Raw genomic sequence first — 27,044 nt, 5'->3', positions numbered from 1 at the left:
AAATCAAGGGAATGAAGGCTGATCAGTATTTTAAAATATTACCTGCATAAACATTTTTTAAAACAAAAAGGTATCTTTCATTATTTATAGAAGGCACTCCAGTAAAATCCTCTGATAGTTATGTTTTGGATTTCATCAAGAGTTGTATTTATTTAAAATCTACCTTTGTTTCATGGTATTAAAAGAAATCCTTTACTTCATCGTTTTTAAAAATTTTGCAGTGATAGCATCTTCCCCTAGGTTCTTTTGCAATTGCTTAATATTATCATAGATTATCTCTCTAGCAAACTTAAAGCACAGTTCTGTTAAAGCACATTTTTAGATTCCTGCTATATTCTCTTGGTAAAGAATAAAACAGACATTAACATAGTTGATTTCTTAACGACCTAAAACTTTATGCTCACTATAAGCCCTGTTGATGTGAGGGGTGGGGAGACTTTCAAGGTCTCTTGTTTCCCTTTTACCAACTCGATTTCTTCTCTTCCTCTATCATCATCATCATCACCACCATCACTGCGCTATTACTGTCATTATGTTACCATCATCATCATGATCATCATCATTATCATCATCATGTCATCATCTTTTTCTTCTTCTTTATCTGCACAATAAATCCCTGCTCTAAGTCATCTCTTTACAGATGTTATCTTACTTTTCTTTACAATTCTATAAAGTCAGTATTAATTACCCTGTTTTTGCAGATGAGAAAATTTAGGCTCCCCCAAAAGGTGAAGTAACCTGACAAAGATCCAAGCAGCAAGTGGGAGAGGTGGGATTCAAACCCATGTTCAGTACCAACTCTAAAACACGTGCTTTTCAACACCATTAACACCTTAATTTTGGCAGTGAGTGCCCCATTGGAGATGCCAGTCACTTGAATGAGACTCTTTGTAAACTGCTGCAGATGGCTAAAGCCCCAAAGGAAAAAGCCTGACTCATTGTGCAATAATACATTTCAGAATTGGATGAATGATGGCTTACCCAGTTTTTCTTCTTCTTTTTCTTGGAGTCAGCATCATTACCACTGCCAATGCTGGAATGGCTTGTGGCACTGTTGATACTAGAAACACTTTCAGAGGAATGCTGTCTTCTGATGCGGAGATCTAACAACAGATAGAAAGCATCACACTTGCTCATAAAGACTTTCAATTTGAACAAATTAGACTTTTAGGCTTTCTGAGAGAAAGTCTTAAAATAAAAGTCAACATGGTTTTGTACAGATCATTTCAATGCAGTTTTGGTTTTATAAGTTTAATAAAGTACACCCATATCTGCTTTAATTAACAGAGTTATCTGTATTAAGATTCAATGGGTATCTCATATGAGTCTGTAGCACTGGTGGTTTAATGAGTTCTGAGTTTTGTCCAAAAATGAAATGCTATGCTAGTGATTTCTATTGAATACCTGGATCAAACTACACTTCTAAAATGTTTATTTCAAATGATTAGTTCCATGGAGTTAATGGAAACTCATAATAGCATGAGAATTAATTGTTTTTTTTTTTTAATATTTGTGCTTTGAATAAAGTTACTGAAGCCAAATATATTAGCTTTCCATTTCATATAATCATACCATGTTAGAGCCAAAACAAACCTTGTAAGTTATCTAAGCACGTCATCTCACTGATGAGGAACTAAAGTGCAAAGAAGTACCTTGATCAAGGTCAAAGAGCCAATGAGGGGAAGACCCTTAAGAGAAAGAGTCTGGGTAGACTGCATTTGCTCATTAAACAGAAAACATATTTAAGACAGGGCAATTCTTCCATCATACCACCAATTCCTACTGATGGCTTAGAATAGTAAAAATAGTAACATAACAACAAGTAATAATAAAGCTAACTTTTAGTATGTGCTTACTCTGCCCTGGGAATACCTAATTTTAATCATAAAGTAAACCATTGAAATGAGTTAATTCACTAAATGTAATTTCCCCATAGTCACAGAGCTGAAAACCAGTGGAGACAACCAGAGAGACCTGGACTATCCTAAAGTTTCCTATGTAAACTGCCATGTATATGGCCTCTCTCTATTTCTAAAAAGCATGTAGTGTTTCTTTAGTTACATATTTTGAAGAGAACAGCATTTTATATTAAATCACTGTTGAAGATATTCACTTACTTCATACGATCAGCTTGTAAGATTTATTTATACTTATTAAAATTAATTTTAAACTTGAAAATTTATTTATTTACAGTGAACTGATATTAAGTGTTAGTGAAGACACTAATAGTTTATAAAGTTATTTTTAAGGTCAAATCTGCTTTTAGGCTATTTCTATTGCTATATTTAATTGGCATCAATGCTATATGCACCCCGATGTTCACTGTAGCATTATTCACGATGTCCAAGACATGGACATCGATAGATGACTGGATAAAGATGTGGTACATATATACAATGGAATATTACTCATTCATAAGAAAAGATGAAATACTGCCATTTGCAAAGATATGGTGACGGAAAGAAATTTAACTTTGGGTGGTGAACACACAGTGCAATATACATATGGTGTATTATTGAATTATGTACTTGAAAACTATATAATTTTATTAACCGATGTCATCCCAATAAATTTAATTAAAAAAATAATTGGCATCAATGTAGATTAGCCAAGCAAAAAATCTCAGCGAAATTTATAAGATGTTGAAAATTACTATATAACTTTCAAAAAGTTTTCATAAAAATAATAGTATAAAACCAAATCTTTTAGGTTGACTGATTTATTTATCAATGAAATGACCCATGACAATGACACTGTAACTGGCTACTTTCAAAACATATAATAAATAAGTATACATGTAGGTATGTAATATGTGTACACATATCTCGATCCTTACACTCATATACATACATACCGATCAGCACTTTAATTTTTCCATTAAGATAATAACATGCTGATGAATTTTATAAGAGAGAAAAAAATAGAGCTATTTTTTCAGAATCCCTAGGGTTTGGTCTCTTAAAAGTATTTTTAAATATAATTAGAATATTTACTTTTTGGCATGCCAAATCATTACCAATGCCAAAAGCTAAATCAAGATATATGTTTTAAGTCAACAATAAGAACCATAAGTATCTCTTACTCAATTAATGTGGAATTTATACAAATAATCAATAGAAAAATATGTGTAGGTATTTATTTGTGTTTTAAATTTCTGCTGTGGTTGGCTATAAGCTTTTCTGAACAAGATGTAGTATTTGCAGTTTTTCTCTAATAACTGACTTTCACACATAGAGCAGATGTATTAAGTATTAAAGTATTCCAGAGTTTTTATTATGTCCAGAATTAATTAACTGTACTTGATTTTGATTAATCTCCAATTTTAAAAAGATAGGTAAATACTTATCCCGGGTCAAAAGTAGTCCTTGGAGGTATCAGTTATGTTCAACTATGACTGTATTTCTGACAAAGACTAGCAAAGGCATAATTTCAATAATATCATGGAATGAAGAGAATACATTTTACTTTATTAATTCCTACCTAGTGCTTATAAGTATTTGATTCAGTACATGGAACATCATAGAGTTCAGTAAAGAATGGCTGAATATCAACAATCTGAATGAACAGAGATTATTTTAAACATATTTCAGTTATGTGTTTGTTCATACATTCATTTTCCACCTCCCCCTCTTTGTACCACCACTGCCCCAGTTCAAATTACCACCATCACTTACCTGATCCACAGCAAGAATAGCTGTCCAGTTTACTCACCTTCAAACCATTCTACAAATAGTAGTTAAAGAACTCTTTTTTAAAAAAAACTTTATCATCACTCCCTCACGTAAGACATTTTAATACATTCCCATTTTAATAAAAATAAAAAACATTTCAGCTCCTAAATATGGCCTAAAAGTCCCTCAGTAACAATGGTCACTATGTATCTCTCCAACCTGGTTCTACTTATTTTACCTTTGCTTATTACCTTCCTTGTATGAATTCCATAAAGGCACCAATCTATTTTCTGTCTCAAGACCCTTCTTGAATGCTCCTCTCTCAATATTTACAATATGACTTGATGATTAGTACTTAGATCTCCCCTTAAGTGTTGCTATCTTAGAAAAGCCTTTCCTGACTATGCTGCCCCTAGTAGGTTCTCTGGTGCCTTTGCTTTCTCCAATAATTATTCTTGTCAATTTTAGAAGTTAAAACTATTTCGGTATACACGTTCAGCTACACCAACAATCACAATAATCATTTATCTTCTGTTCTCCTACAGACAGAAAATTGATGGAGACAAAGACTATGTCTATTTTGTTTACCATTTTATATTCAGGACCTTGTACAGAGAGTATAGCATGTAAGTAGGGGATCAATAAATACTTGTTGAATATATTTATTCTTATTAGTCATTCGACACAATTATGTTTGCTTAACATATTTACTACTGACAGCAATTTAATACATGCTTTGTCAAATTGTACTTGATATGTCTTAAGGAACAACTATTCCACATTTATGCACAGAGGTAGTGACAAAAAGCAACAGATTTTGAAAAATTGAAATAAATTTTCTGTCACCTTTATCTTTCAGCCTTATAGTCATTATTTTTTATTATAATGCATAATTGTTTTACATAATGTACAAAAATTACCTTTTGTTGAAGTAGAATGTGAGCCTTTGAGTACAGAGACTCCCTGCTTCTGTATCTTTGAATTTCAAGATCAAATGGAGTGCCTCATACATGCTCAAATGTTTGTGGATAAATAAATAAATTTATTCTATTATAGACTGCCATTATTTATCAGGCTTTATCAATAAATATAATGCATAGATATAAGGTAGAAAGTTAATTAATAAATTGCTATGTTATTTTGCCACAGTTTCATATGTCTATAATAAAGTGCTGCTTCACTTCAAATATGTATCTTAAGGTTATATGTTAAAAATTTACCTGACATAAATATTTTAAAGGTCTCAACAATCAAATTCCAATATTATCTCAGAATACAAATTTATAGCCTATAAAATCACCTTAGTAACCCATGGAAAGATACATAAGTCCAACTGACTGTTTATTTTCTCTATGTTATGTCAATAGTCAATATATTAAGGATCAGTTTGTGTTCACTGAAGTTAATATTGAGTTTTAATATTACAGAAACACAATCTAAATATTCTATATACATGCAACTCTTTATAATTACTTGTTTTTGTTAGTTTTAAATCTTCTAAAATTGTTTTTTAATCTTTCGTGACCAATTTGAATATTAACTGTTATCATTTTGTTTACTGTAGGCATCCCTTCCACATTTCTGAGCAAAGGAATTCCTATTTTTTAATTCCAGTAGATATATTAAGCTACCTGTTGCCCAAGATAAAAAGAATCCTTCCGGAAAGTTTTACTTCAGTGACTTGTACTGTTTTGAAGAAAGGATTAAGCCTTTTTAAATCCCTTCTGCACCTATTTACAACATGAAGATTTAGAACATAAGCTGCTTTATTATAGCTCTAAGATAAGCTTTAAATATGCAGTAATTTTCCATGCAGCATATAAATCAACTCCCCCACATGGAAAGTTGCTAAATTCTTAAGAGAAGTAGCCCCTAGAGAAATAGTCTGTCCTTCGTTTTAAGTATATCTCACTTTCTATAATTGTTTTCCTAAAATTTTAATTCAAATGTTTTTAAAATTATATTTTTCTTTTTCTATAAAATTTGAATAAGCCCCTTTTTGTGTAAGACATCATCACAGTCATTAAGATTAAAAAAAAAAAATTCTACCATAGATCAGGAAAGGCAGAACATTAAATAAATTAAGGCACCAAAGTAAAATGCAAATTTTAATAGGTGAAGTGCAATTATTTCCAGAAACATCACAAGGGAACCTCATGCAGTTTGAAGTTGAGGAGGCATATTTAGGCTAATTCTTGTAAGGTCTGAAAAACTTTTAACGCTGAGCAAACGGGGTAGAAAATTCCAACTAGAATTCACAGAATATATAAAGAACTTTTGAAGAACTGAAAGTGCAAAGTAGTTGAAATATGAACTATAAGGTCTGTAACAGTGTGTATCACAGGGTAACCAATAGATATTTGTCGAATAAATGAAGCTGACAAAGAGAGAATATGTCAGGTTAAGGACTTTGTATTTCATCCTAAAGGCAATATGAGATATAGGCTGTTGGACAATTGCTCTAGTTTCAGTGACTTTTGAAGAACTGAAAGTGCAAAGTAGTTGAAATATGAACTATAAGGTCTGTAACAGTGTGTATCACAGGGTAATCAATAGATATTTGTTGAATAAATGAAGCTGATAAAGAGAGAATATGTCAGGTTAAGGACTTTGTATTTCATCCTAAAGGCGATATGAGATATATGCTGTTGGACAATTGCTCTAGTTTCAGTGTAAAGGATGATATAAAGTGGTATAAGATGAAGGGCAAGAAGGCTTTAAGAGTTCCTGGTCGTGATTCAGGGAAGAGATTAGGGATGTTGATAGTAGGATCAGAGAAAAGGGAATAGATCCAAGAGATATTTAAGAGATGAAATCAACAGAATTTGGTGATTTATTGAGTGAGGAGAGGAGGATTTATAAATGACATGTAGATGAAGGTGCCACTTACTGAGGCAAGGAACATTGAAAGCAAAGCAGGTCTGAGAGGGAAGATGACAAGTTCAGATTTGGAGACATTAAGTTTAAGGTGACAGACATCCAAAGATAACCAAATGAAGTTCCCTCTTTGGCAGCTGGATATACAGATCTGTAACTCAAGAGACAAGCCTGGCCTAGAGAGAGAGATTTGACAGTTATCAGCACATAAATGATAATTAAAGTTAGAGTAGTAGGTGAGTTTGTACAGAATTTTAGATAGAATGAAGATAATGTAAAAATCATAACAGAAGAAAGATTAGGACTGGGTTCTAAGAATTAACATTTAACAGATGGATACAAATGCAAAAGAAACTTTGAAAGAAATTTCAAAAGAGCAGAAGAAAAACTAAGAATGTGGATGTCAAGAACATTAGAACAAATGAATGTTTCAAGGAGGAAGGAATAGATATCAGTATCAAATGCTGTTTCCATATCAAATAGAATAAGAATTTTAAATGTTGTATTGAATTTAGTGTCATATCGGTCATTATTGACCCTAGGGGGAACAGTTTTGGCGGAGTGGTGAAAAGAGAGGCAACACTCCAGTGGTCTGAAGTGTGACTGTCTGCCGAAGACATTGAAAAATTCTATAAAACTTTTCCTGAATTCATTTGGAAAGGGAAGAGAGATGATAGGCATTCAGGGTTTAGGAAAGCATTTTTAAGCTGATAAAGAGGTGAACATATTGAATGCTATTGAAAAGAGTTAGAACATGAATAAGTAGAATTTATGTATAAAAAAAGATGTCAAGACATTAATACAGAGCATTCTTCAGTGGCAAGCTAGCAGGTAGAGATGGTGGCAGAGAATATTATTTTGTTATTGTTTAGAATTGTTGAAGCACAGTAAACATGAAAAGGAGACCAACTTTCAGTCCATTTTCTTACTGGTTTAAAATTTTCTACAAGAAGAGTATCATTTTATTTTCTAGGACAAGTTCCTCCCCATACCCTACTTTGTATTTCACCATATTGGTTATTTTATTTTTTATACAGATCTGGATTTTCATCCTCTTAACTGGGTTTGTTTTGCTTGAAGTCAGATATGAATGCATTATCCAAGACCCCATCCCTACCTTTACCAAATCAAGTGAAGAGAAATGTGTATATAATAGAAGCAAATTCTTAAGGTCAATTTAACATTTATTTCTTAATGAAAGCTATCGTTTTTAAATTCTGGGATTCTGACTGTATTAGTGCCGACTTACTCATTATAAAAGGCAGCTTCACTGAGTAAAAGCAGCTTTGCTCCAATTAGTAGATAAAATAGATGACTATTATAATGATACGAAACGGCAGTATTTCTAAATATACCTTTGGGAGGGTGGTCTGGACCATTCAGTGCTCCCTGAATGGCTGCCTGGGCAGCAGAATTCTGGGCCTTCAGCATCTCGATGGTTTCTCTTAGTTCTATAAGTTCAGACTCCTGTGAAGCAAATAGAATTTAGAAGCTTTAATAAAGCTTTAATACCTAGAGAGAAAAATAAAATGTCCCTGTTGTTCAAAATTTACCATCAGATGGGTTTGATTTTGTGCAGTGCTGGCGTCCTGGGAGACCTGGATGCCAGGCCAGCCGTGCCAAGTTGTATCTAACAACTTACTTTGCTAAATGTAAAGCAGAATTTTAAAAAAATTCTTGGTTATTCTCTTATAAATATGATCTGAATAGTCCTTATTCTTTTCAAAGGGTGGCACCCAGTGCTCATCAGTACAATGTAAAAGCAAGAAACCACATTGCTCATTTTATACCAGATTTATTAATACTACCTATGTTTTCATTACCTAGTTAGATATCAGCATCACATTGGTGCATCATATTGCATTTAGTGTCAACTGGAAACCCTGAAGTTTTGTCAAATAAGCAATTTCAAATTTTGTCTCATTTATTGTATACTTGGGAAATAAATTCTTTTTATTCGAGTATAAAACCTGGAACTTATCCATAACTTACTCCTATTCAATGTAATCTTATTCAATTCTGCTGGCATATCAAGGTCATTTTAGATCCTGATACTTTTTATCCAGTAAAATTCCTAGTATGTAGACCCAATTTCACCAAGCCAAAGCAATACAGGAATTAAAAAAAAAAAAGAATAGAAATATATGTAATATAGTCCTTAAATAATAGTTAAATTACAAAAAAAAGCTTAGAAATCAAATTTTTATAAAATATCTATTTTCTTATTGAATTTAGGGTAATTTTAAGATATGTCCTCATATATATTTGATGAAAATCCTCATATATATTTGATCTTTCTCCATTATTTAAGTAAGTGATTTTACCAGAAATTACTTACCATGAGGAAGATACAACAACAACTACAAATAATAATAATAATATAAAGAATGAGAGTGCTTTTTCAGCATAGGCAATATTTCCATCAGGAGCTCAAAAACAAGAAGTAACCTTCTTGGTAGTGGTGGCAATCCTAAAAATTAGAATCCTTGTCAGCCTCTTAGCGGAAGAATTCCTTGGTACTCTATTTGTCATTCACGATTTTCTCTAGCATCTTTGGCAGAAAGCCAAAGAATCATGCTTGGGCTCTTCATTCCACAGTACAGTTTATCCTTTCTCTGTATCTTCCAGAATATACAAAAAACAGTAGGATTATGACAACTACCTTTGCAGGAAACTGTTTCATATATGAGAATGTCCAGTGACTAACCTTTCACTTTTTTTTTTTAAAGATAGACAATGCTAATTGAAATGATATCCAAGTTTGGAATGATACTTGGCATATACTATAACTATTTTCATTAGATAGCTGACATATTCCTAACATATGACCGATTTTTTTTTTTAAATGAACTCTTTTATAGACTTCTAATAGCTTAATAGTCAAAGACTCTCATAAAGAAAAATCAGTACAACCTCCTAGATTCATAAGGGAATCTTCAAATTCTTGACTGTAATTTCATTTGCATTTATTTATCAAAAATAAAAAGATGATGTTTGTGGAAAGTTTCCAATGTCATAACGCCAAATTCAGATCCAATTCATAATTTCTCAGTCTCTCCATGTTCTATCTATATTCTATCCTTACCAAACAGGTAATAGATATGTTTGCCAAAATTTAATTTACTCTCCATTTAAACTAAATCCTCCAAGAGATAAAATATTTACTAAAAATTCATTCTGCTTTTACCAGAAATTTATTCACAAAAGGATGTCTATGACGCCTTTATAAAAGATATCTATACTTAATAAATCACATAATTTAAGTACTAACTTACAACATATAGACTGGGATTTTAAATTTTACCAAAATTCAGATTTTCATTCTTGAATTTAAAATCAATAGTGCTTGTACTGTGAATTATAAATCTGCTAAAACATTGTCTTTCAGTTTAAAGAGGAAAAAAGGAAATGGGATCTCATGCAAATATCTAAAAAATTCTTTTTAATTTTATGAGTTAGCTGACATTTCAGTGTTAAAATTTAATCTTGTCTAGAGAAATCTCTTCCAGAAACTTTTGAAAAAGATAAGAAGTGGAATGTTCAGGTAGTATTTCTTTTTCAGAAAATTGTGCTTAGTATGAGATAGAAGAATGATCACTTTCTCATATTACGTATCTTTAGTATTAGTAGGTCAGTTGTTATACAGTTTGACACAATAAGCACAAATGAAGGATAACTAGATAAGAAATATATTATATAACTTGGGAAAATCATCCATGAAAATGTTAGTTTAGCCAAATTCATATTAGTAGTTTTTTAGGAGAGCATTATAAGTATAAACAAGCACCTATAAAATATTCCATAGTCTTTAATAAAAATATAGTTAAGTTCTAAATTGAAAATGTTTTGAAGCCTGAACTAGTTATCTCTCCGCTTATGCAAAAATTCCTTCTTTCTTATTTCATCTTCACCATCACTGAAATTAGAATCATCTCTTTCTCTGAATTTTCCATATGATTTTTCCCTTTGCTTTAAACATCTTCCTCATTCTTAAAGGCCAAGTGGTATTTTAAAACCTGGGAACTGAAAATAAAATTTCATTTACCTACAATGAGCCAGTCAAGATAATTATGCCCCAAACGCCTACTGACTTTGTAAGATACCCATTTTCCATTAGATTTCTTATATAAAAGAAGCTAGGTAGAGTCAGTACTTCTGCTTTGTACATATCTCTGAGGTTAAACAAGTTATCGAGGCCAGACTTGAAATGCTTCAAAATAAAATTATCAAAAATTATCAAAAACTACCCTTGCTTGATGTTCTTTCCAATCTAATTTCCTAACTATATCTGACCTCTTTCCAAATTTCTCCTGGACACAGAACTTGCTGAGAATCTCACAAACTTGCTAACTAATCTCATCATCAATTTGCCCTTCTAAGCTCTTAAAAATTTCCACTAAACCTGTCTTTTGCTTCCTCACATTGACACTGAGTTAATATTACATTAACTAGTTTCTTTGAATACATTGCAGCCCCACCCCTTTGTACATGCCTTGAAATATTATCAATTTTTCTACTAAAAAAATCTGGCTAGCCCTGGTTCTAGCTAAATAAACTAAATTCACCAAATCCCAGTAGTGTAAGTGACTGAAATCCATAAGTAACTTATAGATTCAAATTATCCCATGCCCTAAAAGGCTAATCAATATATTTCTGACTCTACTAATACATTTTTTAAAAAACACTTCTAGATAAAAAGTATTTTAATTTGAACTGGGAGGAATTAACATAAAGATTCAGTTCAACTACTGAAATTTTAGTTTCTACTTTTTCTACTTCCAGAGACTTGGCTTTAATTTTCTCATTTTTAAGGTTTAAGTTTCTATTTATCTAGTTGACCAAAAAAAGAAAAAGTGGTTTGTTTCACAGAGATAACAATGAGCAAATCCTAGACTTTGTAGTTAGCATAAGTGTCACTCTGAGCTCCAGCTCTCATACAAAAAGATATTCTTCTGTCATGCTCCGACCTTCCAACAAGACTCACCTAGTCTATCTTAATATATGCTGCAATTATTTCTGGCACAACAGCTATAAGGAAACTGATATGAAAGTCTTCTAATTATCAATGAGGACAGCTTTAGTACATCTGGAAAAAATTAGCAGTAGTTCTATAAAAATGCAGATTTGTAAATCATAAAAATATAGATTTGAGGAATTCTTGCCATTGTGTTGACTTGTATTTCCACCTTTGTCATCCAGTATTCTATAGGAAAATAAAGCTCTAAACAATAATTTGAGTGACATGTTTTCAATTTTGACCAGGATGGTACACATCTAATACTCCTTTAGATACAAAGAAAAGAAGTTATTTCATTACATATAATAGAAGCCTCAGGGCATCAGGTCTTAATTCTCTCAAAGAATCTTGGTGGAGAAGTGCTGGTAAAGGGATAAGAAAATGAAACTCAGGTAAAATTCTTGATCACTCTATGTCACTATCACAATCTGTCGAAGCTTACTTTAGATATAGGACGATTTCTAGAGGTAATTTCACCCTCTAGCTAGCATTAATGACAATTATCTTATTTATAGACTTACTAGTATATAACATGTGGACTTTTAGTGGCTATTGGGAATGTAGTTAAACTATTGGGAAATGTTGCTAGGTTGATCTTCATTAACTAACTTTTATCATGTTAGTCCAGGGTCAAAAACCTTTGAATGGTTCATTGTTTTCGAGGACCAGATTCTTTAGACATCTTTCTAGCCTTAGTTTCACATTTCTCTCCATATCCTTCTTTTTCTCTGTCTCCAATAATTTCACTCCTTGCTGCTCATTCCTCATGGTGCTCCTTCTTCTATGATGCACAGTCCTCTATTCCCCCTGAATTAATTTTCTTCATCTTCCCAGAGTCTGAGTCTCTTCTGTGCCACCTCTGTTCTGAAACCAGAGTGAAAATGCAATGGTCCCCTTTGGGAACGCTCAGGACATCATACTGTTGTATAAAATGTTCTGCTTCCTGAGTTATTCGTACATGTATTTTGCTTTCTCACCAGGCTATAAGTGTATAAAAGCAGTGTTCTGGCACATAAATTTGGCAAGAGAATCAATGTGATTTGGCTTCTGGAATCAAGGAACAATTTTAGGACACTATCTTGCGGAATGATTTGGTCTATAAATGAAACTAGAGTTTTGATATAGTTTTTAGACTATTAATGCCATATGATTGTTGAAAATTACATGTTGAAGCCAGAAGAAGTCAGAAAACTTGGATTGAGTCCTAGTTTAGTTTTTCTGTTAAGTATGTAACCAAGAATAGGTAACCACCTTTGCCTTTGGTTTGTTATGTCTTAGCATCCCACCTAGCTTTCCAATGTGCTTATTCTCAGCTTTAAATTTTTCAGTGGTGCTTATTGTCACCTGAAATCCTATGTTTTAACTATATTTTTATCCTAATCTGTTACCTACTAGAATATAAACTCTATTTCCTATTGTAACCAGTTATAAACTAGGATATAAACAATGTGTGTGTGTGTGTGTGTGTGTGTGTATATATATACATACACATACATATATATATATGCACACATATATACACACAAATGTGTGTGTGTGTGTGTGTGTGTGTGTATACACACACACACACACACACATATACTGAATTCTCAGTAGCTGGAACAGTATCTCAGAGTAGAAATTCAATATAACTTTGGTGAATGACTAAATGGACAAATGAGCCTTGCAACTCCAGGAACAGAGTTTCAAAACCTCTGCTCTGCAGTCTCTCTAATCTTTTCCCCAGGATTGTTGGATCACTAGAGAGCAATATACCCTTTTATCTCAGCTCTCCAAAGAAATGGCTTTACTGAAATATGATTAAATGTTATACTCTCAGCTTTTAGAGAAATATCTATTTGAACAGTGATTTTGTCTTTTGTTATTCCATGACCTCAATTTTAGAAACTTTACAATAAATTTGTTCTCGAATTCAGTACCAAAAAGCTTGTCTCTTCAATCTAAATTATGCTCTTCTGGTCAGAAAATGAGTACTAAACATTCCAAGCAGACCTCCTTTGTGCCTCAGCGTCCTTGACATTCAACTCAGTTCAGTGCTTTGTGGTAGTAATTACACAGGCTCAAATACATTCTTCTGGATTTCACTAGACTCTGTCATTGAATTGTGCTATAGCATATTGCAATTAATTTTATAAGAATTTCAAAACCACTTTAAAATAGGCAAGTTATAAATCTCAGATTAATTAAAAAAAAACTAGTTACTAGTTTATTGTTGTGTGTGTACAGCTTGCAATTAGAAGAGCAATCAGTTAAAAAAATGGCAAGGGCAATTTCAGACATGATTTCTTTTGAGAAAATTTAATAAATTTAGGAATGTTACTTTAAGAATAATGTGCACATAATGATGAAATTCCTTGTATTATGGAGATATATTTAAAATATTCAGGTATTATTCATAGGCACTATAAATTAATAAGCAAGCATATTTTTTCCCAATTTCTATGAGCTTTTTACTCACAAATAAAAGAATTAAGGGAAATATGGAGAGGGGTTGCAAAAATACATTATTTTTGACTTCTTAAAGAGATTGAGACTTAAATACTAACCATGATTTCTAGCAATATGCTGGCCATATGGCATATGCCTGGCATATGGCATATGGCCAATGATGAATTTATCTTATATTTTTTAAGAAAAAAAAGTAGCAAAATGTAAACGAAGGTAACCTTTCTTGACTATCCACTGCACATGACATTATTATAGTACCTTACTTATTCCTCAAAATGATTCCACAAGGTAGTTGTTATAAATGATGATTTTAAAATGATGATTTCGAGAGTCAGAAAAGGAAAATTCCACAGCTCTGGAAAGACTCCTCTGAGATTCACATTCAAGCCTACTAGTCTCCTGTTTATATTCTTTCTTATTCGGCTGCACTAAAAGTCCTTGTCATGCTGTTTGCTGAGTTCTTACATTACCTAGTGAAGTGGGTAAACTGAACCCCTTGCCCACCCTAAAATATTAAGATTAAATTTATGCACTCAAAAGAAATTGTTGTCTTCCTTTCCAGAAGAGGTTTGGCAAGGATGGATAGTGTTCTCTTTCATGGACAGGAGAAATCTATGAAATAAGAGACTAGACAATAAGGGCAAATAGAATACAGTTTGTTAAGTAGACCAGGCAATTATGGGACTGTTCGATTTTCTCTTTTCATTTAATTGAGCTGTTTATTCAGTTTTGTTTAACTTAAAAAAATGGTAAGCTAACAAAATTTGGTAATACAGACTAGTTCTTTAAAGCTAATGACATACTTTACAGAACTGAAGAGAAAATCAAAGCCATCCCTATAGATGGATATAGGTAGTGATTCTGAAAATATCCAAAACCCTTTCGATTATGAATTTCTGAGAATTAGATGAAAACTGTAGCCATCTGCTTATATTATGCACATATGCAGTTTTTACAAATATTTCTATATAATTTTAGAGACTTATCCATCTCTGACAACAATCCAAGGACTCAAGTTAGAGCCACCAAACTAATGGCAGCGAGTAAGTTAGCAGTCATCATATGGAAAGTGTCCAGATTGTTTCTAGGCAGTGTTGACCTTTTTGATTACTTCTGCTTTTGTAAACTAAATTCTCTGTTTCTTTCTTTTTAATATTCCTTCTTCAACTTCATAAAACACTTCACATGTACTTTAAAGCTTTTGTTATAATTTAACCTTACTTCAAAGACAGCTCCTTCAGGTGCCAACTGGTCCTTTTTACTTCAAAATAACACAGGATTGTCCCTTGTCCCATAGTAGCTGTAACTTAAAGCCCTCACTTTGTAGAGTCCTAACATCTGTTCTAAGACTTCTTCATGGGTATCTCGGCCATTGGCTTTCTGCATGGCTTATAGATCATGTGTTTGTGATCACTTTTTGTCAGAGCGCAATTCTTGTCAACTGCATAACAAATTGTTCCTAGAACATTCTAATTCTTCTCCTATACAATTATTTCTTTGTTAACATCTGGTATTCTTTTAATCATTACAGTCAGAAGTAAAATAATAGATTGCCTAAAAAAACTGTATATTTGTGTATATATATTGTGTGTGTGTGTTCCAATATGGATTAATCTGAATAAGTCCTTAAATTAAAATCTGAAAAGGCATTATCTTATTGTTCCAACTTAGTATAGAATGAATGCTCTGTAATATTATTTTTAAGGAGCTGTATCTCAGGTAGTGTTTAAAACATCCTATTAGCTGTCTTATTTCAAGCCTCAGTGGCAATTCCTGAACATACCTTTTGTTCTGCTGTCATGGTTAGACTCTGCAGTCGGCCGGTCATATTCCCTAAACTCTTTTCAAAGGCTGCTACAAGGTGAGCCTGTGAACAAAATGGAAGGAACACTTTTTAAATGTTTGAACCTTATATGGAAGGATGAAAATGCTTCACTTTACAAAATGTTTAATTTCAGGTGTTCTAACTCTTTAAATACTATGACTATCATGGTGCGTCTCCATTAACAAAAATCTTCATTTGTCATTGCTAAACTTCAGCTTAAAATTGGTGTTTCAGTCTCTTGACATTTAATGTGAATTCATTTTCTGAAAGGGGATGGTATTTTGCAAATAATAACACCTTCTAACTTGTACATCATAGAGAATTTGACACATAAAATACTGAATAAAGTTCTGAGTTGCCGAATTTTTAGACTCAAAGCCCAAGCAGAGGTCACTGCAATTGTCAATGGACAAATGTTCCTCATTTTTATACCTGCATGATGACCTTTGAAGATATTGTTAGTTCCTCTATTATAATGATACGCTCCTTCAGTGTCAGACATCTGCTGACAGTTATAACATTATCTTACCATTTTCTACTTACAAAGAATTGAATCGAAAGACTTGTCTTCACTTTCCAAACTCTTTTCAATAAAAGGGCTTTTATTTCTATTCTATTCCCTTCAACTAAGGAATTGTAGATAGGCCAGCTAGAAATAATAATCGGACATATTTTATTTAACATTAATTTTTGTGGCTTTGTGGTTTTATTTTAAATCTCAGAGAAGTATACATATTGCAGTACGTAACCATAAGTCTTATGATTAAGTACTTGACAATCTTATTATAACTCTAAAATAGGCCAGTTTTTATTAACATACCATTTTGCGACAGCTTGACCCACAAAATATTAAGCATGAAGAGGTGCTGTAATCTTATTCTACAGCTTGAGGTAGAACTACAGATATGATATCTCAAACTGATCAATTTTATCGTACCCTTAAAAGAATATAAGGATAGAATATTTTACAATCTATGTCTATAATAAACTATGTGTGGGAAAAAATTTGGCAATGCTTGGCCAAAGATTAATTTTTTGAGAAGGGAATGAGAAGAATCATTTAAAATACATCGCCTTATAAGTTGAAAGGCTGAGGTACCCATTATCAAATGGATCATAGGTTTCCTAGGAATTAGGGCACTAGAACTTTTTTCCAGTATTAGTAACAGCTAGAAGTTTATTCCATTATTGGTAAAGGCTAGAATGTACAAGTCTTTTCTCCTAGCATCATGATACAAAGGTGTCTTGTTCATAGCTCTAAATTTGTCCTGGGCTACCTTTCTTTTCCTGACACTGTAATATGGAGGAAGATAATTTGTACAGAATACATCTATTAATATTCAGTCCATTAGTAAAATTCTTTATTCTTTTTTTGGCTCCATCCTCCCTCTTTCCCCCCTCCCCTTCTCTTTCTCTCTCTCTCTTTTGCTCTCTCTCTCTCTCTCTCCCCCTCCCTCCCTCTCTCACATACATACACACACAAAAACTTGAGAATTATACTCAAAGATTTGTTAGCAGATTTAATGGGATAAATACTGCCTTTAAAAAACAAGAATAGTATCTTATAGTTTAAAATATTTTCAATGACAAGGAATGTCATTACATCGGACTTAGTACCCTCGAGAATTAGCATAAGGTTATGTCTACTTTCTTTTATACTTAATCTTTTTTAATTGTAAAAAACATATATATAGAAGTGAACAAAATTAAGATGTACAGCTCACTGGTTTAGCACACAGTGAATGTTCATGCACTAACCAGCCAAGTCAAGAAACAGGACATCCGAAGACCCTAGATGTCCTCCCTCTCCCCTCCCACATTACTGGCCCCTCTTGATTCCCCAAAGATAACCTCTGTTATAAAATTTTAGTAATTCTTTTTTGCTACTCTTTATAGTTTCACCACCTGAGCTTACGCCCCTAAATACTATGTTTTAGCTTTGCCTAGATTGAAAACTATTAGAAAGGAATCATAATAGCTTGGTTTTTCCTACTGTTTTCTTTTGCTTAACATTGTGCTTTTGAGATTCACCCATATGGGATGTAGCAGGGATTAAATTTTGCTGTAAAGCATTGCTCTATGTGATTTATAATATATTTGCCTATGATAACCATTTGTGCTGATTCCAGTTTAGACTATTAGAAATAATCCCATTATGACCTTATAATGGGTTAATAAATCCCCAAACTAAAATCGTTTAATTTCTTTGAAAATAGTGAAAATGCTGGCCAAAAATCTTTGTCAAAACTTACTAAAGTAAATGCAAGATTCTACTCAATGCTGCAAAGTTTTAGTTCTCCCAAAGAACTGTAAGATTTAATTGTTAGACTGTGAAAATTTTTTCACTTTACCTCTGTGCTCATTTTATCAATTCAATAGCAGTTAAAAATATGACAAAAAAAAAAAGACTGTGAAGAATATGCTATATAAACATATTGCTTACATTTTGAAGTTATGAGAAAATGTAAAATATTCATCATTAGAATGTCAGTTTTCAATCTTTGGAAAATTGGTCTCCATTAATTACTCACAAAAAAACTGGTTAGTAAAGAATATTTTGAGTCACATTGTTCTCAATGAAAAATATGTTAAAAGTATATTAGTGATATATTGCTTTAAATTTATGTTGCCATGAGTCAGTTTACTTGGAAGGTAATAAAGGTTGAATTCCTTGCCAATTAGATTAATAGAAAAGAGTACAAAAAGCATATAAGGGAAAATATTTCTACCAGGGATGATCTTTGTCACCTTAATGGAGAGAAAACAAAAAGTAAAACTGATTAAACTATAGAACAATATATCTTGTCTAAAAACTTTATAAAATGATAACTTTTTAAAAAATTGTCGATTTTCTGAAAGGTTGTTCATCATAACTTACTTTGTTCTTGCTTTGCTTTTATCAGTTGCATAATTGTCATGCAAAAGTAAAATTTTACCAATATGATAATGAATATTCCCTAATGGGTTAGGTGAAGTCTGTCAAGGTATATGACAGACAAGACCGGATACAGGTTAATGGGAGGTGTTTTTAATACTTGTTATCTTTAGTTTTTGAATCACATAACATAATCTGAATAGAACGTAAAGAGAATTATTGTGCTACTAAACAATGAGATGAAATATCATTATGCAAAATGTCTACATTGCATTTGTTCCTTTTGAATTTGGTGACAGCCTGTCAACCAAATAAAAAATACTCTATACATAAATATGGTGATGAATGGTTATATTGATAGACAATAATTTACATTTGAAAATCAATAGTTAGATGAACTGAAAATGACTCTGAAACTATCATAAATAAGGTTTCACATTTCTTTTGTTGTATAAAATTGTCCTTTCAGTGTTTGCCATTGTTAATATGTGCAACATAGTTTTCTCTTAAAGGAGATTCAGAAAAGCAAGAGTAACTGCCAGATTACATAAAAATAGTAAATAGAGCAAAGAAATAGAATACAATCCCAAACAAAATAATATCCAAGACTTTTCTGGTTAAAAGACTTACATGTTGAAAGGCAAAAAAAAAAAAAAAGTACCTTTTATTTTGTTATATATTCATTTAGTGATGTTTTTGAAAAATGATAGTAATAAGTAGCTTTAATGCCCATTTCCAAATTATCTAAGGGCTGAGATTTGTAAAGAAAATATATTAAAACACAAACAAATGCATCCCACCGGACTTGGCTGCATAAAGGTACAGTTGAGAGGCAAGAGGGCACCTGGCTGACTGTATGATGTGACCATACATTTGCAGTTGTCTCTGCTTCTGGGGTTCCTGTTTTCTTTGTCCCTTGGTGGGTTATTGATTCAGGGAAGTCCTAGTGCTCACATACCCTCTCTGCTTTCCAAAGACATCCTAGTAGAAATAGCTTTACAAAGAGTCTTAGGGCTTTATGCAGCTCTGATCAGAGAACTTCACAAGTGGGTGGGAAGACTCAGTTCACATTCTACTAAATGCAGGTTAGACTATGCCAGTCAAATGAGAGGTGAGCTCATTGGATATCTTTCTGATTTAACACTACCCCATTTAACAGAGGGGTAATAAAAGCATTTTAGCAGAGAAGCATGTAAGTTTCAAATTTAAATATTAAAACATGCATTATTGTGTGGACTCCATATAAATATAATCATTCCAGGTTCAAACACATGAAACATCAATTATAAAAAATATCCCAAATTAAGGAAAATCATTTAAGTCCTCATAGAATTATTCATGTATTGAGTAAAAATGAATAGATGTATACTTAAAATTATTTCTAAATTAAAAAAATAAGTTAATATTTTCTGCAGGAGCAAACTCGTAATTCATCCTTATAAATCATGGTTATTATACTTCTATAAATAATAATCATTGTAGTGATCCCATTTAACCAAAAGGTAAGAGTTTACTTGTGGTCTGAATAAACTAATAAATAAAAGGCTTATTTCTACCTCCAAATAGGAACTGTACAAGATTAAAAATTTTTTGACTTATAGTGAAGACATTCTATACAGAAGCACTAAATGGTGAAATGAGGTTGAAATACCTAAGAAATTAAAAAGTAGACATCTCTTTCAAAAATTGTGGTAGATCTTTAGGTGTTTTCTTTTTTTTTTAATTTGAAATAATTGTAGATTCACAAGAAGTTGCAAAGAAAGTATAGAAAGGACTCCTGTACTCCTTCATCTAGCTTCCCACAAAGGTTACATCTTACACAATTAGTGTAGAATATCAAAACCAGGAATTCAGTATTGATAAAATATGTAAATTCACATATGAAATGATCACCTCAGTCAAGATACAAAACTATTTCTTCACCATAAAGCTCTCCCTATTGACACCATTTTATAGTTACACTAACCTCGCAGGGAGAAAGGTAACCAACATCCCTAATCCCTGTCAACCACTAAGCTGTTCTTCATTTTTATAATTTTGTCATTCTAGAATGTTATACAAATGAAATTATATAGTATGTGACCTTTTGAAATTGGCCTTTTCCACTCAGTTTAGAGTGAACTTGGAGATCCATCCACATTGTTGTGTGTACAAATAGTTCACATCCTTTCGCAGCCGAGTAGTAGTCTATAATATTGAGGAACATTTCCAATTTTTTTCATTATTAAAAAATAAAGCTTCTATCCAAAGGGTTTTGTGTAGATTTGAGATAATTTGAGAAAATTTCTAAAATGCATTATCAAGTAATAAAAAAAATCATGCAAAATAGGATAAAGATTAAGTTCCCATCCATGCGTAAAGCGTACTACTAATGATAACATAGATATACATTAGGGAAGCTGGAGATATTTGGACTTTTTTGCCAAGACTAGCACTTTTTAAACAATATCATCTATTTGGCACTACTTCCTCTAATTCTGTTTCTTACTTTTTTTTTTTAATTATTGCCTCCTAGGGAGAGATTATAGATATTTTTTTCCTAATTGTCTCCTTCCTCCATGTCATTTTGATACCACAGGTATACTAGATACCTGTTTTTATACTCTCTGTATATCTGTGCTTTATACATAAAAAGGGTAAGTGTGTTTTCACCACAAGAACCAATGTTCACCTTTTGATGGTCATATCAATTCTCAGCTGAGAATACCTACTCCAAAGTCATGGAAACCCTGTGAAAATAGTGTGGCATGCATAGCTGTAGAGAAGTGCTAGATAGCCAATGGCTGACATGTTTTTAAAATGTTTGCCCTTTTCAAACAATGGCACAAAGTAGACCCTAAGACAGCTCCCCTATGTTAGAATTAGGTTTCTCATGAGTGTGTGTGTGTGTGTGTATGTGTATAGCCTTCCAAATGGATATTGCATATATGTAATTATGGGTACATAAAAGAACAATGTTAAAAGGAGACACGCGAAGTCAATATCCGTAAGTGGGAATGGGAGTCTCAGATGGAAAAAAGCAAACAATATTTTTTTATTAAATACTTCTTTAGTTTCAATTTTTCTTTTTAATACAATATGCATGTATTACTTTTTAAATGGACATAGTTTAAAAATTACTTTGTAAAGGCCCAAATTCCATTATGGATAGCAGGAACTTATTATTCCAATATCTGAATATATAAATCCACATGAGAGTCATTTACAAAATAAAATAAAACCATAAGTAATCGCTTAAGTCATCTATAAGTATCTTGACTATTCAATGCATAAGGTCTGTCTTTGAGCCTTTTTCACTGCAGGTAAACGCAATCTCGTGTGTTTTTGGCATTTACATTGTAATGTGTCCTCTGAGTAAAAATTCAGGAACCTAGACATGAGTGTTTTATACTCCTATACCTCTAACCTATTGTATACAATTTACAGTTGATTTTCAACTATTTCTTTGAGAGTTATTCTTAGACACAAACTATAGATTATATAATACTGTTCTCTTCCAGGGTTGCCTAAACAAGTCTCTAAAACCTACTATTGTTTTTAAGAATACCCTAACAACATCTATAAAACATAAACATAGTCAATCCAAAATTAATGTGAGTCTCCCAAGTTGAAAAGATCAAATCAATCCAAATATAGTGCTAAAATGAATACATTGTGAGTGACATGATGTACTTATATACTGTGAAAGTTATATTACACCATAATTTTTAATCTTAAAATTTTTCTTATTCAAGGCATCCCCAGTGGGCCTATACCTGCTCAGTTTTGCTCTGTCAGGCTTTATCTTGGAGATGGAAAAACTCAATGGAGAGCAGAGAGTGGTGAGGCAGGCAACAGGCCCAAAGCTACGCAGTGGAACTAAGCAGATTAATGTTGAGTGAAGGTGGCAGGACATATGGTAAATTAGCAGGAGCTTCCTTACCCCCCACTGTTGCTTCTAACACTGTTGTTCCTTAGGACTAGGCACAATGCCACATATTCTCCTTTATTATTCTACATCTACTCTGAGAACTCCTTGGCACACTGAAAGATTTTCGATAAATGCTAATGTAATTGATGGTCTTCATCTTCATCATTTTTGCCATTCTCAGCTGCTTAAACTGCTACGAGAAGGCTGCCAAGGTTGCTGAGAACTATGTCTCATTTACAATATAGCCAAGTTTAGACCCAAATTTAGACCTAAGTTAATACTTAACTAATTGTCTAATAAAATTATACTGAAGGAAGGGAGGCACATGAATTTTTTTTATCTTCCAAAGTTCATCACTATCAGTCCTCATAGTAAAGTACTGTGGCTTGAGAGAGTCTAAATGTATGGGGAGTGATAAAAACAAGAAAAGAAATAAATCTTGTAGCTGTTGCTAATATTTGTTGCCAACCTTATAAGAAACAAAAAGCCATTTTAACCACATTATGATTCCTTATTAATTTGGGTTTACATTGTATTACCCACTGTGCAGAAAAGTTTATATGAGTCTCACTATTTAATGCCTTAAGTCTGTATAATTTCGGACATTTAAAGTTTGTAATTCTCTTACTAAAATTATCCTATTTACTATATAAAAATCTGTTTTACTACAGAAAAAAATTTAAGAGCGACTTACATTTGCTGAAAGTTGAGATGTGAGGGTAGCAACTTTTTCTTGTGATGCAACCAGCTCTCTCCGCAGTTTATGGATTTGCTGAATGTAATTTAAAAAAAAAATGAATTTAATATGCTAGTAGATTTTGACTTAAAACTATAATTCAATCCAAGAAAGAAGATATTGTAGTTAGCTCATTCTACCTCCACTGCATCAGCATCAATTCCTGAAATAAAGAAATGTGAATACTAGCTGCACTGTAACAATCAAATGCCACTTATAAGAAGAGGGGTGACTATGTTCAAATTGGGACTCAAATCTGCAAATTAAGAGATGCTTACTTTTTCCATTTGCCATCTTTGCCTCACTCAAGAATCAGTTTACTTTTTTTTATTGATTCTTCTACCTCTAAAAATTTGTGGCAATAAAACTCAGGTGGTAAATTTTTTTCTTTTTAAAAGATAAATATACATACACAAATTTTCCTGGCTCCTTTTTAGCAAAAAATACTCACGTTATTTTCTTATCCGCTTTTTGGTATATTTATTTTAATTTCTGTAATTTGGCAAGTCAGAGTCGTAGAATATCCTGCAGTCACTGAAAGTTGGCTCTAAATCAGCATTTAATGATTCCATATTTGAAAATAAGTTTATTGGCTGGACTATTCATGACTAACACTCAGAGAGGCTTTCTAAAATATTTATTACCTTTATTTATATCCTTTATTCAGTGAGTAACTATTAGCTCAGTACAGAAATGCTTTATAGATTATCTATAGTTTAAAAATAAGGAGAAAATCAGTAATACTGTGCAAATAACTAGATAAACCAACAAAATAAATATGCTAAAATGTTTCCCTTTTTAGTTAAGTTCACACTCAAAACTGAGCCATAGAAAGCTAAGAGTATATGATATCATAATTAAAATTTTAATTTAAGCACTTCCACAGTTTAATATGCATGTCTCATGTTGCTATGAAATATAAACAATGATTAGTAAGGGTAAAATATAAGTCAACAAGTATACTTCTGATTTCAAGGAATTTCAGTTACTTAGATGCCAAACATTCTACTCTGATGATTCTCATTTTTTCAAAACCAAATCTTCATTTGTTGTATTTGGACTTTTAGAATACTGTCTCAGTACAACAAATCTTCATTTGTTGTATTTGGACTTTTAGAATACTGTCTCAGAGCATTCTTGATACAGTTCATCAATTGTCTCTTTATAATTTTCCTTCACATTCAATTTTTTTGTGGAGAAGAAACAGTGGTCAATATTGAGAGACTCTAAAAAAGAAGTGAACTATAAGCTGGAAACAGAGATAGAGGACATTTTTATAATTTCAGCAAATATGATTCCATTTCATGTCTGTTTTTTAAAGAGATATATCCTAGCCCCAATTTAAGTTAAATTCATATGATGATGACCACAGTCTCAGAAGGCAGAGAATTCATTTTATTCTTAAACCAAATTCAAATAGGCCTTCTGAAATTAATAGTCTCCATAACATTATCCTATTACCTTTAAAATATAATCCAGGAAAATTTAAAGTACTATATACTATTTTTTAAAAACCATGACACATTATGGGGCATCAATGATAAAAGGGGGGTTGGATAACTGCTAGTAAAGCAAGTAAATGTTGCATTTCTATACCTCCGTAGCCTATATTATGAACAATGTTAGAAGCCTTGCTATTTGTACACGATGCAAATAAAATAGGTTTTTAAAAAACCGCATTCACTTTTTATAAAGATCAAACTAGTATAATCAATACCTTTCTAATATTTTTAAACACAGCACAAATTTTACATTAAAGGCTAATAAAAATATCACTTCAAAGGAAAGTTTCTTTGCAGGGACTATTGCCAAGATATTTATTTTCTGTGGTCTGACTGCCTCAGTGTAAACCAATCAAAGAGTTATTAACTGCACCTTGAGTAAAGGTCTAATTAAAGTTCCCCTGCTCTCCTTGGCCAGGACAACTGTTATACAAAGGGAAAGGAAAAGAATATTCTCTCCAGGTTGCAATCTGATCTACATATACTTGCAAAGAAGTGTGTATTTGTGAAATGTGTGTCATTAGAACAATATATCACACTAGACAAGTGGTGATTAGTCCTGCCACCAAACAGCTGGACTGGTGTGCTGGTAGCTTGTGCTATGGAGGTCCTGCCACCAAACAGCTGGACTGGTGTGCTGGTAGCTTGTGCTATGGAGGTCTGGGTGCTTAAAATTCAAGTTTCCTTAATCCCATGCAGTTAGTCTCACAGGCAGTGGGAAAAGAGACTCTAATAAAAAAGAAAGGTCACACATTCATTTTTTGATCAAAAATTTAATGAGTGCTTGTTACTAGAGACAATTTATTAGTTGTTGAGCTAAGACTCCAATCTAGTATGCAAGAGGTGAGTTTGCTTCTAAGAACTACGTTTCATTTTCTTTTAAGAGAAAAGAAATATCCAAGACCTTCTATCAACTATTATTTCTACCCTCAGTGCAGTAGTCATGCTATTGTATCACAGAGCCCTCTAGTGGTAGAAACACTCATTTCATCATAAATGTTAAGAGTAGACAAATATAAAAATGCTACAAGGTTTTTACCTCTGAATGAGCCTTTTCTTCAGCCTGTAAAAGAGAAAATGCAAAATAATTTAACTATAAATAATTAATGTCAATTCATTTCACAAGTGTATATGAGTAAAATTATTATATATTATATTCTGTATTTAAAAATGTTATAATCTAACCTAAGACTATAGTAAAATGCATAACATTATTAAATTAAAATAGCAAGAACAAAAACCTTTAGGATTGAAAATAAATATTTCTTTATACATGAACCATACAGTATTTGAAAAATATAGGTTATTTGATTCATGGTTATATAATATGCCTTGAAAGCAAAGGACAGAATTAAAAGATAGTGTTACTCTAACATCCAGACCATAAGCAACAAAAAACAAAATAGTTTTAAAATTATACTCTAAAAAAGATGAGTACAGGAAAAAAAAATTGAATTTTAAAATTATAGGGATCTTCAGCCAATAGTCAGGAGTCAGAATTTTATTCTGTGATTGACAGATCATAAAGATTTCCAAAAAAAGTTTGAAGAAAAACATTGACCTTTACTGATAACTTGAAAACCATCAGGTTAATAGTTTCTATTTTCTATTACTTTTCCTAATGATAGTTAATTAAATTTATTTGGCTGCAAGTAGCAAAACACTAAAACATCCAGCATGAAGCTGGTGATAAAAGTGGCTGACAAACATCTTCCTTTACACAGAATATGGAAATGAGGACTGCTTTAGGGACTTGTAGGATGTTTGGCCTCAACTGCAGAGAACTCCTAGTTCTGTTTTTCTTCTTTGTGCTGGGCTGCAAATGCCAGAATATGAATTATGTGCACCATTACATTTGGGAAGCTCTCTCATTCTAGAAAAAGCTGGAGAATGTATAATATCACAAAGTAGCACAAGCTTGCTCATTGCCTTGAGCAGATCCAAAAACAATCTAAAAAACAATCTCGTATTTCCTCTCTCATCTTTTGGAATATTTCCTGATTAATTGATGAAATACTTGTATCACTTTTTATGTCTCCTTTTCCTCCGGAAACATAATATAAAACAAAGTAAACATTGAGTTATTATATGTAAGCATCTCTTGAGTTTTGTTTTTCCTATATTTTCTCGACTCTTAAAAATAATGTATAGTTAGTAATATAGTGGTTAAATAAAAGATTGTT

The 27,044-nt window shown here is 32.2% G+C and overlaps 1 protein-coding gene across 1 annotated transcript in view; it reads right to left on the bottom strand.

The window, feature by feature from the left end:
* Positions 1-27,044, bottom strand: part of NAV3 (neuron navigator 3) — a 304,118-nt gene that overhangs the window by 34,599 nt on the left and 242,475 nt on the right. Inside the window, 5 exon segments of the mRNA XM_006923778.2 lie at positions 982-1,103; positions 7,904-8,015; positions 15,797-15,880; positions 23,318-23,395; positions 25,901-25,924. Of these exon segments, the coding sequence (XP_006923840.1) occupies positions 982-1,103; positions 7,904-8,015; positions 15,797-15,880; positions 23,318-23,395; positions 25,901-25,924 (420 nt within the window).

This window comes from Pteropus alecto, unplaced genomic scaffold (assembly GCF_000325575.1).
Source record: "Pteropus alecto unplaced genomic scaffold, ASM32557v1 scaffold76, whole genome shotgun sequence".
Classification (NCBI taxonomy): Eukaryota; Metazoa; Chordata; class Mammalia; order Chiroptera; family Pteropodidae; genus Pteropus; species Pteropus alecto.
The sequence above is the reverse complement of the archived record's forward strand: the minus strand, read 5'-3'. Positions and strand labels throughout refer to the sequence as shown.